The sequence below is a fragment of the Cuculus canorus genome, chromosome 4 (genome assembly GCF_017976375.1).
Source record: "Cuculus canorus isolate bCucCan1 chromosome 4, bCucCan1.pri, whole genome shotgun sequence".
NCBI lineage: Eukaryota > Metazoa > Chordata > Aves > Cuculiformes > Cuculidae > Cuculus > Cuculus canorus.
In genome coordinates, this window is record NC_071404.1 from 56424990 (window position 1) to 56441599 (window position 16610).

Consider the following 16610-nt stretch of genomic DNA (forward strand, 5'->3'; position numbering starts at 1 on the left):
GTCTGGCAGCCATATACTGTTTTTCATTAGGTCTGTACTGCACCTGGAAAATTATCTCATATAGTAAATGTCATCACATCAAAATCTCGTTCTTCCAGTGCAAGTTTAATTTCAGGAGGCTCTGGGCAAATTCTTCAGGAGATTCTAAATGCTCAAACATTTATTAATTAGGACATATTTTCTTCTTGAGATCTCTTGATTCTGTTCTACAAATTGTAGGGAAATGAACATTTCCAGTATTTAGCAATATAATAATATATCAATAATATAATATATATTATTGATATTATATAATATCAATATATAATTATATAATATAATTATATAATATATTATAATAATATATTATTGATATATTATTATAATATGTAATATAAAAATTTGACTCCCTACTCATTACTTGATTCATTGATTAACTGATTAATTCCTCTGGCGCCAGCTGTATGGTCACGTATAGGAGAATGTTGAATTTCCATTAAGAGAATGTGGTTTGCAGTGTGCTCAGGAAGTCACCACCTCCTTCAGAGCATTTTGAGTCCAGTAGCAAACGGTAGCATCCTGAAGTCTGCTCACAGGACCTCGGTAGGCACTGACAACATCTTTGGTAATTCCAGTATTCCAAGTTCATCTCAGGTGCTTTTGCTGTGGAAAGTTGGCTATAATAATGCCCATTTCTACTTCTACTCCTATTTCTGGTCCATCTTCTTTGATTCTGCCTTTGTGGTGTGATACACAGATGTAAGCCTATGCAGGCATGCGTGTAAGCCTGTGCCAAACTGGTGTGATAGATGCACCAGGTGAAAGGGGTTTGATATGACAAAGTGAATTAGTTTGGTAAATGCAGTAATTCTGCTCCACATAGCCAATGAGGCAGCTGTAAAACAAAACCAGAAAGTGTTCCCTGGTGTTTATTTTCTGAAGAGCATCGTTGCCACAAGAAGAATGAACCATTCGGAAAGGTCTGTAATGTGGAGAAAAAATTTGACTGAATAATTTTAATTATTCATCTTCCCAGCTCAGAACTCATGAAATAAAATCCCTGATAGCTATCCCTGGGATGGAAACACAGCAAAAGACCATGGGGAGGATAGTGAAGTAATGCCACACCTGTTACTAAGTTCCTTTCTTAAGTGTTCTCGCTTAGCGAGCTGCATAGACCTTATTCATGGTAACAAATGACTTGCTTTATCTTCAGTTTTATCTCCACTTCGGAGAGCCAAATGACTGCTTCAACATGCTATTTTAACTACTACTTTATATCTGCTCACACAGGGGCCTAATGTAGTCATCTAACATTGATAAATGTCATAAGTCAGTAATGTGCTATGTGGCTTCCCCAGAATGTTTTGCTCTTGTTCTGACTGTCTGGATATAAGGCATCGCATATTTGACTTTGTTTCTGGATCATTCTGTGGATTCCAGTGCAGTCTAGCTGATGAAATAAGTATTCATTGTACAGCAACTGGTGAAAGGTGCCTGTTAAAATGTTAAACTTAAAACAGCTTAAAAGAGATAGTATGAATTATAATGAACAGTATTTTTTTTTACATAAATTATTTTGTCATTTTCTTTTCCCTAAGATCCGATTGAGTAGGAAAAATTTTAAGCCTAGCAGAAAAGACATGGGACTCAAACTGCCAAAAACTTCCAAAGGATGTTTGTTATAATTATGTTGTTGAAACAAATTGAGACAACAGGAAAGAGATTAGCTACAATAGCACTTGGTTTTCATGACTTAAAGTCCCAATTTTTAAATAATTTTACTAATAAATTAAATTACAACATCCTGTTCGCGAAATATGATCTCCAAATTGTTGAAGAGAACAATGAGTGACGTGCTTGAGGACAAAATCAGAATGGCTGTCATACTTCAGGAGGAGATTTCAGGCATTCCTGTCTTTTAGAGATTACCGGAATAGGCCATTCTCTCATGCTGTGCCTCCCCTGCTCTGTCTGACAGCCAATTTAACATTGCTTAATGTCCTTTTTGTCAGAATTTTACACCATGCGGACTGAACCTACTGAAACGATGTTAGCATTAGTGAATTAAGCACTGCAGTGTCAGAGAAGGTGTGGTGATTACAGTTGGCCGTCCCCACACTGAGCTTCAGTATGGATTACATGCTGCGCGGCTTAAAAAAAGTGGTGTGGATCTTTTCTGAAGGCTATCAGAAACCCTCAGTATCACCGTAAAAGTTGCTTGTGTCAATTAGCTCGGGCTCTGGTGGCGATACCTTTTCTGACAGAATGACACATACATAGGCATGTTGACCCAGGGGGTGGCAGATTCCCTGGGGCCACCAGGGAGGATTTGGAAGCTGGTCTGTGAGATCTGAGTGTTCCTCACTACTCTGTGCTATTTGTAGTAGAGATAGCCACTACACATTTCCTATGCCATTTCAATGAATTCTTGCATTTAATCATTAACCTCTGTTGGCAGCAACTGGGATTGGGATTACTATGAAATATAATTTTAACCAGATCAGTATATGCCTAAGGCCAGAATCAGCTTCCAGAGGCTGACAGGAAAAGAAGTCGAAGTGCTGACAAGCCAGTGTAACATGCACTAAGGAAAAATGAAAACCAATAGATGATATAAACAATGTGCTAATTAATACAATATAGATGTTGAAAGCCCTGGGAAACTGAGAGCTCTATTTTCTTCACGGTATAAAACCAGACAGAACATCCTGTCCTTGAACTAGATAACAGCAGCTCTTTGCCAAGGTGGGGGAAGAAGACCCTCTTCATCTGAATTGCAAGCTGGTCTTTACGAACTTTGGCAAAGAAAGCCTTCCAAATCTAGCCAAGATAGCAGGGAGTCCAAAAGAAAAAGAATAAAATATCTGTTTGTTGTTAGATCATCAGTCTCTCAAGTCAGCAGGTCAAATAAAGGTAAGTCAATCATTTGCATCTGACATACTGTGACAGGTAATTTTAAGATCATTTCGACCGATTCTGTGGTGAGCCCTACGGATGAGACTGCTGTGCTATTTTAGCCTAATTTGTCGTATGAATGCTAGACTGAAGTAAATTTCTCTATTTAATAGCTATGGGTGAGCACATTAGTTTGCTTGGTAGAAACACATTTGAACAACAACTTAAACGCTAAGTTACTTTAAGTGTGAAGGAATTATTGTGTGGTATCCTGAGTCATGTGGTGAAAAATGGAATGTTTAAAAGTTTAGGTGTGGTACAGCCTGATGGATTTCACACTTTATTGAGTGCTTTCTGTGTTGGTCTAAGTAGAGGTGATCAGTTCAATACACTTTGAAGTAACTTATTGTCCTTAAGCCTAGATCATATTGTATCATATTGTGGGGTTGGGGATTAGTTCTGAACTGAGTCATATTTAGGTTTTGAGGGTAAAAAAAAAGCAATCCTAATATCAAGAGATTTTTTCCCTTCTTGTTTTCAAACCTTTCCTATACCTCTAGGTCAGTAAAATTAATGACTCTATTAACCATTCTTTATCTGACTGCAATGAAGAGATCGCTTCTTTCAGAAATTATCATTGTGGTATTGATGCGTCAGACAGTTCTGTCTTCATTTTTACTTTAGAAAAAACAGAGAAATTCTGGGGCATTCTGGGACAGTGTTCTAAGTAAAGGCCACAAGAGAACATGGAGCAGGAAGGTGGGGGAAAAATTGAGGGAGATGTTCAGAAAAGGCAAAGTGTGTAAATGAGAGACTAGAATAATGTAAGACAAAAGTTGCTTCTACATTTTAATTGGAAAGAGAGAGCTTATTCATTTTGTCTCCTTCAGTGAGTTTGTCTGAGTTTGCCCTGGCAGAGTTCGGGGCTGTGCTGGGAGAGCCACTTTCACAGTCTAGCAACCTCTTTGCTGGTGGTTGCTCACAAAGAAGTGACACATTCCTTTTGAGCTGTTTAGGTTGTGTGATCCCAGCTTGAACACTGAAGAAAATTGTGTGAGGAATAATGGATGGCTGCAGAATTAGTAAAAGAAGCTCACGTGGAACATACCACAGTTCCTGGGCAGGATCCTGTAATCCTAGATGGGTTGGAATTATACTACACTTTCACATTGGCTACCCTTTTGTATTCCAGCTGACTATTTGGAGAAACAAATGGTGTTTGGCATGAGTCTGGCTCTGCATAATTTACATGACTGTTATTGTGTTTTATAGCATGCAGAATAAAGAATTGTTTCCGAACGGTCTACGTGGAAATGTGGCTGCCATTTGTTGGTCCAGATTTAATTAGTTGCATTAGCTGTAGCAGTGAAAATTAAACAAGCAAAATGTGCCTACAGACAGGCAGAAACATCAAGAAACAGTTGCTTTAAATGGACAGTGGCCCAATTCATAATCAGGTTTCATGCTTCTTACTTTCTGAAAGTGCGAGTCTAGACTCTTACCGACTCAGGCAAATATAGGGGAAAAATTCCCAGAGATGGAACTTCTGCAGCTGCAAGTTACCATCTGCTGCTGCTGCTGTATCCAGCTGTTGTATTAGTATTTATTCTAGCACAACACTGCAGAAATTTTAAAAAAGGGAGGGGAGGGGGAAGTGGCAGAACCACAATGCCTCCCAGGAGCTAACTCAACAAAGCCTGGTGCAGTCAACCATTTAATTACCTGCTTAAATCTTAGCACATTCAAAATTCAGCAAATCACTTGTGCTTGTGCTCTGGAACTTTGCTGGTCTGGGACAAAGGACTAAGAAAAAGGAGATTTTTTTCAGTACTGGAAAAATGATGAGCTTAATGCCCCTGAAATTTTTCTAGTTTATATACCTCAGAAAAACAGGAGTAAAAGAGTGCTGCATCACAACACTAGCATCTTACAGCACTGATGTGTGCTTATAAATGACTGCAACATGTGAGAGTGATGCGGACTCAGAACACGTTACCTCAAATCTCTGACAGCAGGTATTTTCCTGGAAGTGAAAAGGGACAAATTCAAACCTAAGAGAGATGGTTGCAACTTCTTTGAAATCAGAATTACACGTACTCCTAAATCTGAACTTGACCTTAAGCCAATTTGTATTTCCTGTTGAAATATATCAGAGAAACTAGAGATATTTTTTTCCACCTTTTGCATGGAATATTTTGATGACAAAGTTGTTTCTGGTGGTAAACCACATGACAATATTAAAATGAGTGCAACTAATCATGATTGAACAGGCACAGTGTAAACCTGCCTACAGTCTCTGAGGAATAAAACTTACTTGGCATGCCACAGGTACTTCTCAAGCAGGAGGGGCTGCTTTTCTGAATACACTCTATTTATTATGGGTGGCTGGATATCTGCATTCTGGCTCAGTTCCCTGTAGTAAGGAACTGACCACATTACTATTTGCAAACACAGAGTTCACTCAAGTGATACTAAAAAGAGAAGAGGTGGGGCAAGCAGAGCTTTAAAAAGAAAAGAGGAGCCCATCCAAGTCTGCATGCAAAAAGCGACAGAGTTTTGGAGAAGGACGGTACCTGAAGATCTGGCTTCCTGTACTCCACTGAGGGCTGTGGTGAACAGTTTTCCCAATTTGCTACTTTTAAAATTTAAACAGCAGCTTTGCTTATTGCAAGGAAATTTGCAGTGATCCTCGTGAGCGTTGCTTTTAAGCTGTGTTAAATTTGTGGCCAGAGTGTCAGGCATTTCATACTTGGCTTCCAAAACAGAAAAAAAAAAAGAAAAGAAACAAAAGAGAGAGAAGAAAACACCGGCATGTGGGGAAGAAATCTCCCAGGAATTTCTTCAAAGTTGTAGTCAGACACCGTAAAGGCTAAAGTGACAAGAAAAGCAAGGCAAAGATACAACTTGGTATTGTGATAAGATGTCTGAGTGCAAAGTGGGAGGTTGCAGAAACCTTTTGGGATTACACATGCTCATCTTGTTCTGGATATGACAGAATACAAGATAGTTTTTCTCTAGTGACGGTTCAAAAAAACCTCAAGATTATGTTTCTCTTCATTGTTGCTTTTTTGCCTGTGGTTTTTAAAACTGGTTTTGTCAGCCTCACAGCTCTGCAGCACTGGAACTGTCCTAATGGATACAGATTAAAGACTGAAAACTCTGTTTGTATGGGTAAGTTGCTGATCATTCATAGATTAAGAAAACGGCATTTGTATTTTCTTAATTGAGCTTTACAATTTTCAAAGTTTTTACAGATTGCTTGTGTGTTTTACTGGCAGAACTGATAAATCAGTTTCTCAACATCTTTTGCTTCTCATAATGAAAAGAATTAATTATTTTATTGTCAGAGATCAGTCACTTGTGTTGTCAGTTTAATTATCACAAAGCAGGATAAATATTTATATGAATATTAAGAGATCTGAACAATTCCGTAGTTACCAAAATTCCACGACATATCTTTAGTGTCTCCATGTTTTCAATGCATGTGTCTGCATATATCTGTGCTTACATATATATATGTGTAAAATTGGTGTATAGGTGTATTTTGATATTTCTATATGCCTTTAGAAACAGTACTTTAAATGTTATGTGTTAGCATATACTTTGATGTGAGCTAGTTGACCTTAAAATCTACTCTTTCTATATTTATTGGTGCATGTATATATGTATGCTTATATTTAATATTACATTAATTGCAGGTGTGTTTGGTACTGTAGTCTGAGTGAAATGTATGACACTAATATTAGTATGATCAACTCTAGTGATTTGAAACATGTAAAATGCAGGCTTCTGTTATTTACAAAGTGTAAGACCAGGAATGACAGAACCCTTCTCCCCATCCTGCTACATTAAAGTCCAATTTTTTTTAGAAAGCCAGAGCCAACAGAGTTGTGGACTTTGCAGGCAGGAGATGAGGAAATACTCTAAGTATTCAAGAAAATGCCTAATAGTTGGAGGCAGTGATTTTACCTTAGATTCCTTGGGCTTCAGAGGCTCTTGACTCAGTTCTTGATCTGATTCCAGTCATTTAATAACAGGTGCCTCCTCTGTGCTTTCAGCCAAGAAATAACATCTTGTAAGCAGAAAATAAAAGTATGCATGGTGTTGTATAGAGAGAGGAGAAGCTAGGCATTCTTTTGTGTACAAATGATAAGCCTGACTGAAAGTTTAACTGAGAACCAGACACACCTAGATTAATTCCACAGTGATGCTTGAATTAAAATGAGAAGCATATTTCTGATATGAATCTCCATACTGCCACCTCTTACCATGCTTGTCTTCATATTGTTGAGCACTCTCAAAGTGCACAAAATGGATTCCATTTAGGCCAGCCTAAACCAAAAAGATTTCCTGTAGAACATGCATCCTCTGTGCTGTTGATGACTACTTGGTCCATGGGACTAAGTTAGAACCTCAACTTGATATATATGCAATGTGTACATCAACCCTCAGCAAGTGTTTCCCTTTACACAGACTCTCCTATAGGTCCATGCTATTTGCTAATACATACATAGCTTCCACAAACTAATTAGGATGTACATTAGTTATGACTTCGACATTACCGAATTGCCCAGTTAAAAGCTCATGAAGCTCAGGTACATCAATGTGTGAAATTTGTCAACTGAAATTAAAAATGCTTCTCTGCAGCCCTTAAATGTCAGTATTTAGAATGCATTTTAACTCATTAAACAACAGCCAAGCAACTCTCTTTGTGTCAGCAGGAATCTACTGTTATACGTTACTATGACATACTCTGAGTAATTCCACACAGAATAAATGAAAAACGAGGTGTGCTGGAGTATCTTTTTAATTAAAGATCACTGGATTACAGGGGATTAAGTGAATGTGAAGTTTTGACATGAAATATAGGACTGAAGGATGCTTTAGAATGGATTTCTCCTTTTCTCTGTGTGCTGGACACATAAGTCATGTTCTGACTGGGAGACAGGATGTATGATATTCTAGTTCAATAATAATGTGAGATGGAGGGTGTGGTGGAAGCAAGTGGTAGTAAGCTGGAGGCAGGCTTTGAAGGTAATAGTAGGGATGAAAGTGGTGCGTGGGAGACATGACTCATACCGCTGAACTCTGAACAATGACAGCAAGTTGAACTGTGGCTCGGTGACCATTCTTGGTGAGCTGTAATAAATATACCAATTGTAAAATGTTCTACATTGTCTGTGACCATTGTGGCATCCTGCCAGCCATAAGGACCACCCTGAATTGAGGAGGTGTCTGCTCTCTGTTAGCGAACTGTTGTGAGTGATACTTACTGGAAAGTGTGTAGGCTCTTCTAGATTTGTTTTCCATACTGCCACTACAGAAGAAGGTCTAGGTTGAGCTCTTCTTGCATTGCTAAATAGCACTTACTTCTTAATTAGTTCCTTTTATTTGCAGAGATATTCAAAGATCAAAGACCTTCTCATCCTATGTAAGGAAAATGAAATCTAACCCTAAATATCTCACATAATTTTATACAGTTATTTTAAGAGACATTATTTGAATCCTGTCTTGGTATGCCAAGAGAGGAGAGGCCTTTCAGAGGGGCCATGTGTCCCGGAACAGCAAGGTTTTTAAGAGAGAAAGTATGGGAGAAGAGATCATGAGGTCAGAAAAAATTAGTCTGGTGAGTGAACATATCAATTTATTGACAAATTACGGAAGCATTTCTGCAATTTTTGAAATGCCATCTTGATTTAATAATTTATTTTAAGCTGATGCCAGGACTTGGGACTTAGTTTCCTTTAAATAACTCATCCTTCTTAGACCCCAGTGAAAACACAGAACATTCTGCCTTTAAAGAAACATGGTCCGGGCTACACGGAAGTTTTACCCCTACAAGGGAAAAATGTGTGCATTAGTTGGTCCTATGGGAGACCTTTGATTTCTAATATATTTGACCATGTAAACATACATGGTACATAAGGGAATGGACCTTATGCCTGTAGGAATCAGTTGCCTTTGTTTCCTGAAGTGCCACTTTAACAAACTATCATTTATTCTCTCATAGTGTATAGACACTTTCCCCACTTGAGACCAAAAAGTTTCCCACATGGCATTGTTTATCCGAAGAAGCCCCTAGAGTAGCCCCTTGCTTTTTCAGTTTTAGACTAGATAATGTGCCTGTTAGTCTTGAGCTACCCAAGGTAAATATGTTGTGTTCTGGATACTGAAGACTGGAGGTGTACTTTGGCTTCAGGGCTTACTTTAAATACTCACTCTGTAAGTTTTAAAAGTAAAGGAAGGTAGGTTTTTTTTTTTTTTTAAAAAAAAAAAACAAAACAAAACCAGTATTGCAAAAGAATTTTTGAAGAAGGCAAAACATGACCCACATTATTGAAGTTTTGCCTAAACATAGGTTTTTAAATTTTGCACATCTCTACTAAATTCTGACATTAACTGATCAGACCTTGTCAGTTCTTCAGGGCTAACGTGCTGCACATTCCTACTGAGCTACAGCTTGCAATTGAAGGTGACAACTGCAGCTATCTAGGTCAGATCTTTCAGTCAGATGCTTCTTTCTGTGCCTCAAGCTTTCCTCCTTTATACTTTACTGTTTGTCATTCTCCTGCCATGGATCATTGGCGAAGTGGAGTATTAAGTTGTTTCTCTTTGAATTCACATCTGTAAATTCACCTTAAATAGCTAAATCTTGACTTCATTTTGCTTCATTGTCTTCTGAAGACACACTGTTAGAAATTTTAATGTTATATTCTGAGAAATATGAAATGCCAAAAACTTACTAATTCACAACTATCCTTTCTCTGCAAGCATAGCATAAAGAACAGTAAGAGCCAACAAAATGGGGAACTGTGTTGTTTATCCCTGTCATGACATAAGGCTTAACCTGCTGAGACCCCACTGTATCCCTCAATTTCAGAAGAGCTGCAGTTGAGGCATGCTTGTTTCCACGTAGCTGTCATCAAGATAGCTCACTTCATATTATACTGCCTTGAGGAAACATGCTTGAAAATATTGTTGCCAAATAGTAGTCGAAAATTCTTGAACATGGATCTGAATACACAGACCAATCCATAAGATGATTCCCAATGTTTCTCTGGAAATTGGATCCAGGTGAATGTGAACAAGTCTTTAGCTGTAAAAACTTAGATGAAAATAGGAAGGATGTGAATATATTACAACAAATGACAGAAATGGTTTCACACATCACACAGAGTTTAATCCTGAAGAGGCCTACGGGGCAGAGTGCACAACTGATGGCTAAAATTCAGCATTTTTTTGTATAGTGGAAAACAGCATATATTAATTCTGTGTTCTGTTTTAAACAAAACTCGTTACTTTCTAGCATCTGAATTGAAACCTGATTTGAAAAGGAGCTATATGACAGTATCTGCTGATGCATTTCAAAGAGTGCCAAATGACAGCCTCATGAACTTCATCTTTGAAAGGCAAGCCAGTAACAGTATGTTGAAAATTGCATAGTTAGGGAAGTAGAGGTCCATTTTGTAGTTATTAGTTTACACATAGAATTTATTTTGAAAACAAAACCAAAATTTTTTTTTTCCATTTTAGGGCCCAAACCCTTGAGATGTGAGTCCAGAAAGACAGAAAACTAAATATATGGTCGTCCCTTGAGAACTTTTTTTGCCATTTCTCTTCAAGGTGTCTACAAGTGGTTTCTGAATTGTATTTCAATTCTAAATTTGATCCTACTTTATATTTCATTAAATCACATGATTGCTTTTCTTGTCATATCTGTGATATGACCACATCTGTGACTCTGAACTGCAAGAGTCCAGGATTTGGTAACCAACTTATTGTGTTTGCATTATATTACTTACCATAGTATTTGAGCACTTCACAGTCTCTATCCTCTCAACAACCATGAGTAATAAGGTTGTAGTTTAAACCTAATTTAATACTAGAGGGAGAAGGTAATGATCTTTGCATCACCTATTTTATTGTGACCTGCTGATAGATGGAACATCATTTTCCATTTCAGGCTATCTTCTGTTCTTTGAGCTGTATGCTTTTAACCAATTAGATAAAAAGGGTGGGCTGCTTTCTTTGAAACCCAGATGAAATTTCATGTTCAACCTTGTGTAAAGATTACAGTGGTGGCTGGATATAGTGGATTGAATTAATCGCCAGTACAACTCCACAGGAACCAAATTTGAGTGAGGTTATTTGAGTGCGTGTATCTGCACATCTATATTTTACGTCTATAACGTCTGTATTTGGGGCCAGTTCTGGCTTACTGTGGTTTCTCTGTATCCCTGCCAGGCATACTAATGCTTCACCTTCTGCAATCAGAGCATTTCTCAGGACTCTCAATAAAGTAGCATATTTGTATGCAAAGTCATTGAGAGCTGCCAACATCATGATGACATGATTCATCGTTTTTGCTGATTCTCAAGGCATTTTTTTGCATAAAGAAGCCTTTGAGAACTGAGCAGAGCCTCATTCTTCCTTTCAAGGCAGGCTGTCAGGGCACTGCAGACATCTTTTGTGTTCACTAAGCTGATTTCTTTCACAGGGTAAAGTTCCCACTGGGGGATGTGGTTGCCAGGACACATATAACAGCTACAGCAGGATGTAGCTCTGTGCTTTGCATTGACACTAAGAGTTCAGGTGCAGGCATTGGTAGTTATACCTGATGGATGGTTTTATGATTGAGCTCTCCTAAACACTAAGAAACAGACTTTTTGGTTTTTCTTTGTTTGCTTGTTTGTTTTTTTTTTTTTTTTGTTGTTTTTGTTTTTTAGGGTTTTTTGTACCCTAAAAAGAAGAGATCTTGTTAAACACAGGACCCTCTTCCATTGCTAGTGCCATAAAAGCCGAATGCTCACAGCACTATGTCATGTTTTACAATACTGCTGCATCTGTTGGCACTTCCCACTCACTGTTGGAAGGGGCACTTTCCAGTGGCTGAGCTGCCTGTCACTGCTGTGCCCATTGCCTTTTGTTGGGCATTTATTCTTTATTTTTCAGCTGGGGCAATTGCTTGCTTTTTGGTGTATGTGAGATTTGTTTTATTTTGTGAACTTTGGTGGTGATGAAAATGAGCAAATTGATATCCTTGAAATCTCCTCTTTGTAGCCTGATCAACCAGCATGCTCTTTCTTGGAGAGTCAGTTTGGTACATTCAGCTGGCCAATCCACTCTGTAAATAACAGGTCATTGTTCAGTTACCTTGTTATATAGGTCAGTAATCTGTGCTTGGTTAAAGCATGTCTTTCCAGTCTGATCTTGAGAATATTCAGTGATGTTTTCACATCTTCACAGTTTTTCTTGGTAGCAACTTCCCTTGGTAAATCACATTTTCTGTTAAAATGGGAATTTAATCTCTAAAATTTATTTCCCTGGCTTCAGTTCTCAGATATTAGTCCTTCTTAAATCTTTCCTGCAGCAGATTACAGTGTCTGTTGGAAAATCTGGTACTTTTAATTTGTGAAGGTATTTATATACTGTGATCAATCCTTCTCCCAAGCTTCTTTCTGATAATCTAAGCACACTGAGCTCTCTATGCGTCTCTCAGAAAGGCATTTTTCCTTACCCTTAAATCTAGCTTATTTTTGATCCTTGTTTTATACACTAGTCTCTCAGGATTATTTAATAACCTATATATGAGAAATACAAACAGTTCACCAATATAGTCTGACCACTGCCATACACAGAGGTGAATTTACTTCCCATACTGTCATTCATTTCTCCTGTGTTTATATCTGTTGTGATTTGAATTTTCATGACCAGTAGCATGCTGAGAGGTCAGGTATCTGTCCAGTATGAACACAAAATCTTTTCAGAGTAAGCAGTGATGCAGACACAATCTGCAGATCAGGTCTATCTTTCTCATTCTTATTTACTGTGCTTTTTATTACAGTTGAATAATAGTTACTTCATCAGTGTTCCACATTGCTTAGTCAAATGGCCCGTGTCTTTAGCAGTCTACATCTAGATAGTTGCCTTTATCACCTAGACTTGCGATTTCCTCGGAGAAATAACATCAGGTTTATTTAACAAGCCACTATTGTCACAAAAGTATATTCACTAACATGAGCTACATTACAGCCTTTATCAACAGTTTTGCACCTGCTTTTATACTGGTGAATAGATTGGATTAACTGTCCAGCTTAATCAGCCAGTTATTCCATCTGAAAACCAGAGCATCAGGGAGAGATACAAAAAGTGTTCATGCCTGCAGACTCCTTCACATCTCTGCTAACACCAACAACAGCTGTGAAAATGAGCTGGGGTCACCAAAGCCTTGTATGGGCTATTAAAGAGTCCATCGGTTTTAATGACGTCCAGGCAATGGCAGCCAGGAGTACTTGATTTTAAACTGGCAACCTGGCGCTCATGGTTTCTGTAGCCCATTAACAAACTTTTAAGCCAGTCAAACCTTTCTAGAGGGGATTTGGAGGAGTTAGTCCTTTAATGCTGTGGGGAATGGCATGTACATCCCTAGTACATGTGAGAAAATTTGCTCCTGAAAGCTGATTGTTTGAAGAAGATTGTGGGTTAGAATTAGAGTGCTTTATGGAATTAAGTTGCTGAAAATGCTCCTGCTTTACCTTCATAATCTGTTCAACAGAAATCATTCACATGTGCTCTGACTACATTTCATAACATCGTCAAATTATCTCTGCTGCACAGAATAAAACGTTGTGGGAAATCTCTGTAAACAGTATGGAAACATTCAGTAGTCTGTACAGACATGTTAGGTGGCTTTAAAGCACTGCCATTCTTTTTGAACAACTTTTGGCACCCGACACAGACTAAACCTCTGCTACATGTAGTTTTTTAAAGCAGTTAAAGGAGTCAGGCTCACAGACGTATGGGATATCAGAGATCTGGTTGCTTAGATCTCCCTAGGTGACCGAGAGAGAAAGTTGCTTTCAAAGTATTAGTGTGAGTTGGTTAAATTGCATTTCCTTGTAGTTATCATGAGGTGCCATTTCTGATCTTCTTTGAACTACGGAAGCCCTCATGTAATACCCATAGGTTTCCTGAAGCACTGTGGTCATTTGCGCTTGATTAGAATTATCATCTAAGATAATTATCCAAGGAGAATCTCTTCTTCCGTTGCCTTAAATTCTTGATCAGGAATACAAAAAAAATGTACTGAGCTATACTTGGAAAACTCAGTACATATACACAGTTTTGGTTGTGAGTCAGTGTCCTTTAGTGACTCAATAATGTGTCTCTCTGAAATAATTTCTGTTGATTCTTTTTTTCCTGCATGTGCAAATTCAGATGATAAAACCCAGCAAAGAAGTCACTGACATTAAATAGATGCTGGGCAGGAAAAAACCTGCTCTTTAGAGCTACCCTTACAACAATTATGTAAGAAACATACCAGGATATGATACTGCCAGATGTCAAGCACCCTGGGAAGTTACTATCAAATGCGTTTGTTTTCAGCAGGAATTGAAGTTATTCTAAATTTTCTGGGACAGTCATCCATGGTACTGCTGAAGGTGTTCATTTCTTTTCCCGTTAGTGTAAAATATGCTCCGCAGTAGTGACCTCTTTTTGAAAAAATAAAGTCCTTAATTTAGGACTTAATTGTTACTGCCTCAAGCCGTGATAAAACATCATAAATACATCAAATGTCTTTTAATTCCTAAAGGCTCTATCCTAATCTACCAGCTAAAACCCAAGTTTCTAATTAGCTTGCTTGTTGCCTTGGTTTGGGCTTCTTGCTGTCAGAATACAGTGGGATTATTAGTGTTTTACGTTTATTTTTGAGATTTGGCTCAAAACAAAATGAGTTCAATGTGTAACTCAGTGCTGTGGCAGTCTGTTTGCTGCTTTGCTGTTTTGCAAAGCTTGTTAATTTGTTGGCAAAATTGTTGCTGGAGAAAGAGGGCTAATGATAGAAGGACGCAGCTGCAGGCATCATTTGCATAGTAAATGATAATGCAAAACACAGAAATGGAGTATGAGACAAGGCTGTTCCCTGTGTTTGGGCAAAGATCAGAGTGCCCAGTCACTACAGAGGATGGTAATTTCCCTGGACAGTCTTCAAAAAAAATAAATAAAGATCACCATGCACGCGATAACAGAAAAAACAATAATACTGAAACCAGTGCATGTAGCAACACAACAATCCTCCACTCCATTTTTAACAATGGGTTATTAAATTTTGTGAGCAATTTATTATTAGATAACTATGTTCAGGGTATTCTTTCTCTTTGCTCTTTGCTTCTTTTTCTAGCTGAATTTTCCTGATCTATTAAAAAAACATGTTTCAGATATCGATGAATGCCTTGAAGGTGGTCTGGGTACCTGTGGCCAAACCTGCATCAATGTTCCAGGGTCGTATGTCTGCTCCTGTTTGCCTGGCTACACTTTAGACATTGACAAACGATCTTGCTATGTGAACGGTAAGGTTAATTTCTTTTTGATGACTAAAAAAAGAACTTTAGAAATTTAGTTAGCATTAGTTTTCAAAGTGAACCACATCCACTTGTTTCCTACTGGACAGTAACAAGGATACTCTAGTTTGCTGATGGAAAAACTGCCTCTTCTACGTGTGTGCAAGTGGTAAGGCCAAAAGTGAGTGTCACAGAAGAGTGATGGTTAAGAACAGAAAGTATGGTGGTAGGAAGATGAATGAGAGTGTGAAAACAAACAAAGAACACTAAATAATGAATTCTTGTTTGGTAGGCATACTCTTTTTGTCTGCTCAGAACTGTAAACTCCCTTATCTCATCCTTAATACTTCCAGGAAAACACGGCAGTACACAAAGTTTTGCTACCTTTGCCTCGTTCAGTGTGTTGGCATTGATGTTTTTCCAGTGTGTTTAGGTTCTAGGGACAGTGCAGTGGAATTGTAAGCAAGAAGCCCTTATTTTTGGCTCTGCCCATTGGTGGTTTCTTAAATAAACGTGAGTGCTTTTGTGTGTTCTTTCTCTTCCTTGCTCTGTAGTGAGTATATAAAATGATATTTGAGTGTGTAAGTTGCATTTAAATTTTAAAAGTTTTAGCGTTCCTAAGAGGAAAAGTTCCATAGTTATGACCTTTGAACAACCTTCATTTTGTCCTCAACTGATGCTACCCAGGGAAAAAAAAAATCCAATTGGATTTTATTGATTGGTTTAACCCTATACTGCCTCTACAGTATGAGGAGTTCACCTCTTGCCTCTCCATCTCTGTTCCTTGAATGTCTGGTTTTGGTCCCTGTCTGGGACGTGCTACAGCTCCCTTTTGATCCAGCTCAGGTTTTCTTTTTCTGACTAATGTTTACCTGAGACTATTGCTATTGCAGAGATGGAATGTGACAGGGAATATTTCTGACCCGAGAAGTAGGAGATGTTCTTGAGTCCCTGTGCATGTTGCCTTTAGGACCATGAACATAATCAGAAGTATTCTGTGCAGCTCTCAAATTGGCACCAACATGATTACTTCAGTCAGCTCCTAGAACATTTGTTATTGACAGAAACACATGACTATAGAACCAATAGAAAGTAGTCATGGTTCAGGGGCTACTGTGACAGACGAGGAACCTCTGTGCTTGGCATAAACCCTCCTACAGAGGGTACATCAAGTGAAATAACTAAATGTTTTAAAGACAGGAAGCTCTTTGAGGCTCATGTTGTTTACCTGTTCATTAAACCTGTGATAAATTAAGACCCAAATCTAACTGGTGCCTCTGCAATCAAGGTTAGATTTCTTTGTCCCTTGTTCCATTTACAGCGCTCATTCACAGGCACGTGATAGGAAATTCAGAGAGTGTAAAGGACAAACCCAAAGTATATAGATGCTCT

At 38.2% G+C, this 16610-nt stretch overlaps 1 protein-coding gene across 3 annotated transcripts in view; it reads left to right on the forward strand.

The window, feature by feature from the left end:
• Positions 1–5428: 5428 nt before the first annotated feature.
• The window catches only part of EGF (epidermal growth factor), a 59844-nt gene continuing 48662 nt past the window's right edge, over positions 5429–16610 (forward strand). For all 3 annotated transcript variants that reach the window (XM_054066309.1, XM_054066310.1, XM_054066311.1), the window contains exons 1-2: positions 5429–6048; positions 15096–15227. In XM_054066309.1, coding sequence (XP_053922284.1) covers positions 5922–6048; positions 15096–15227 — 259 coding nt within the window. In that variant the 5' untranslated portion in view covers positions 5429–5921. The remainder of the gene's footprint in view (positions 6049–15095; positions 15228–16610) is intronic.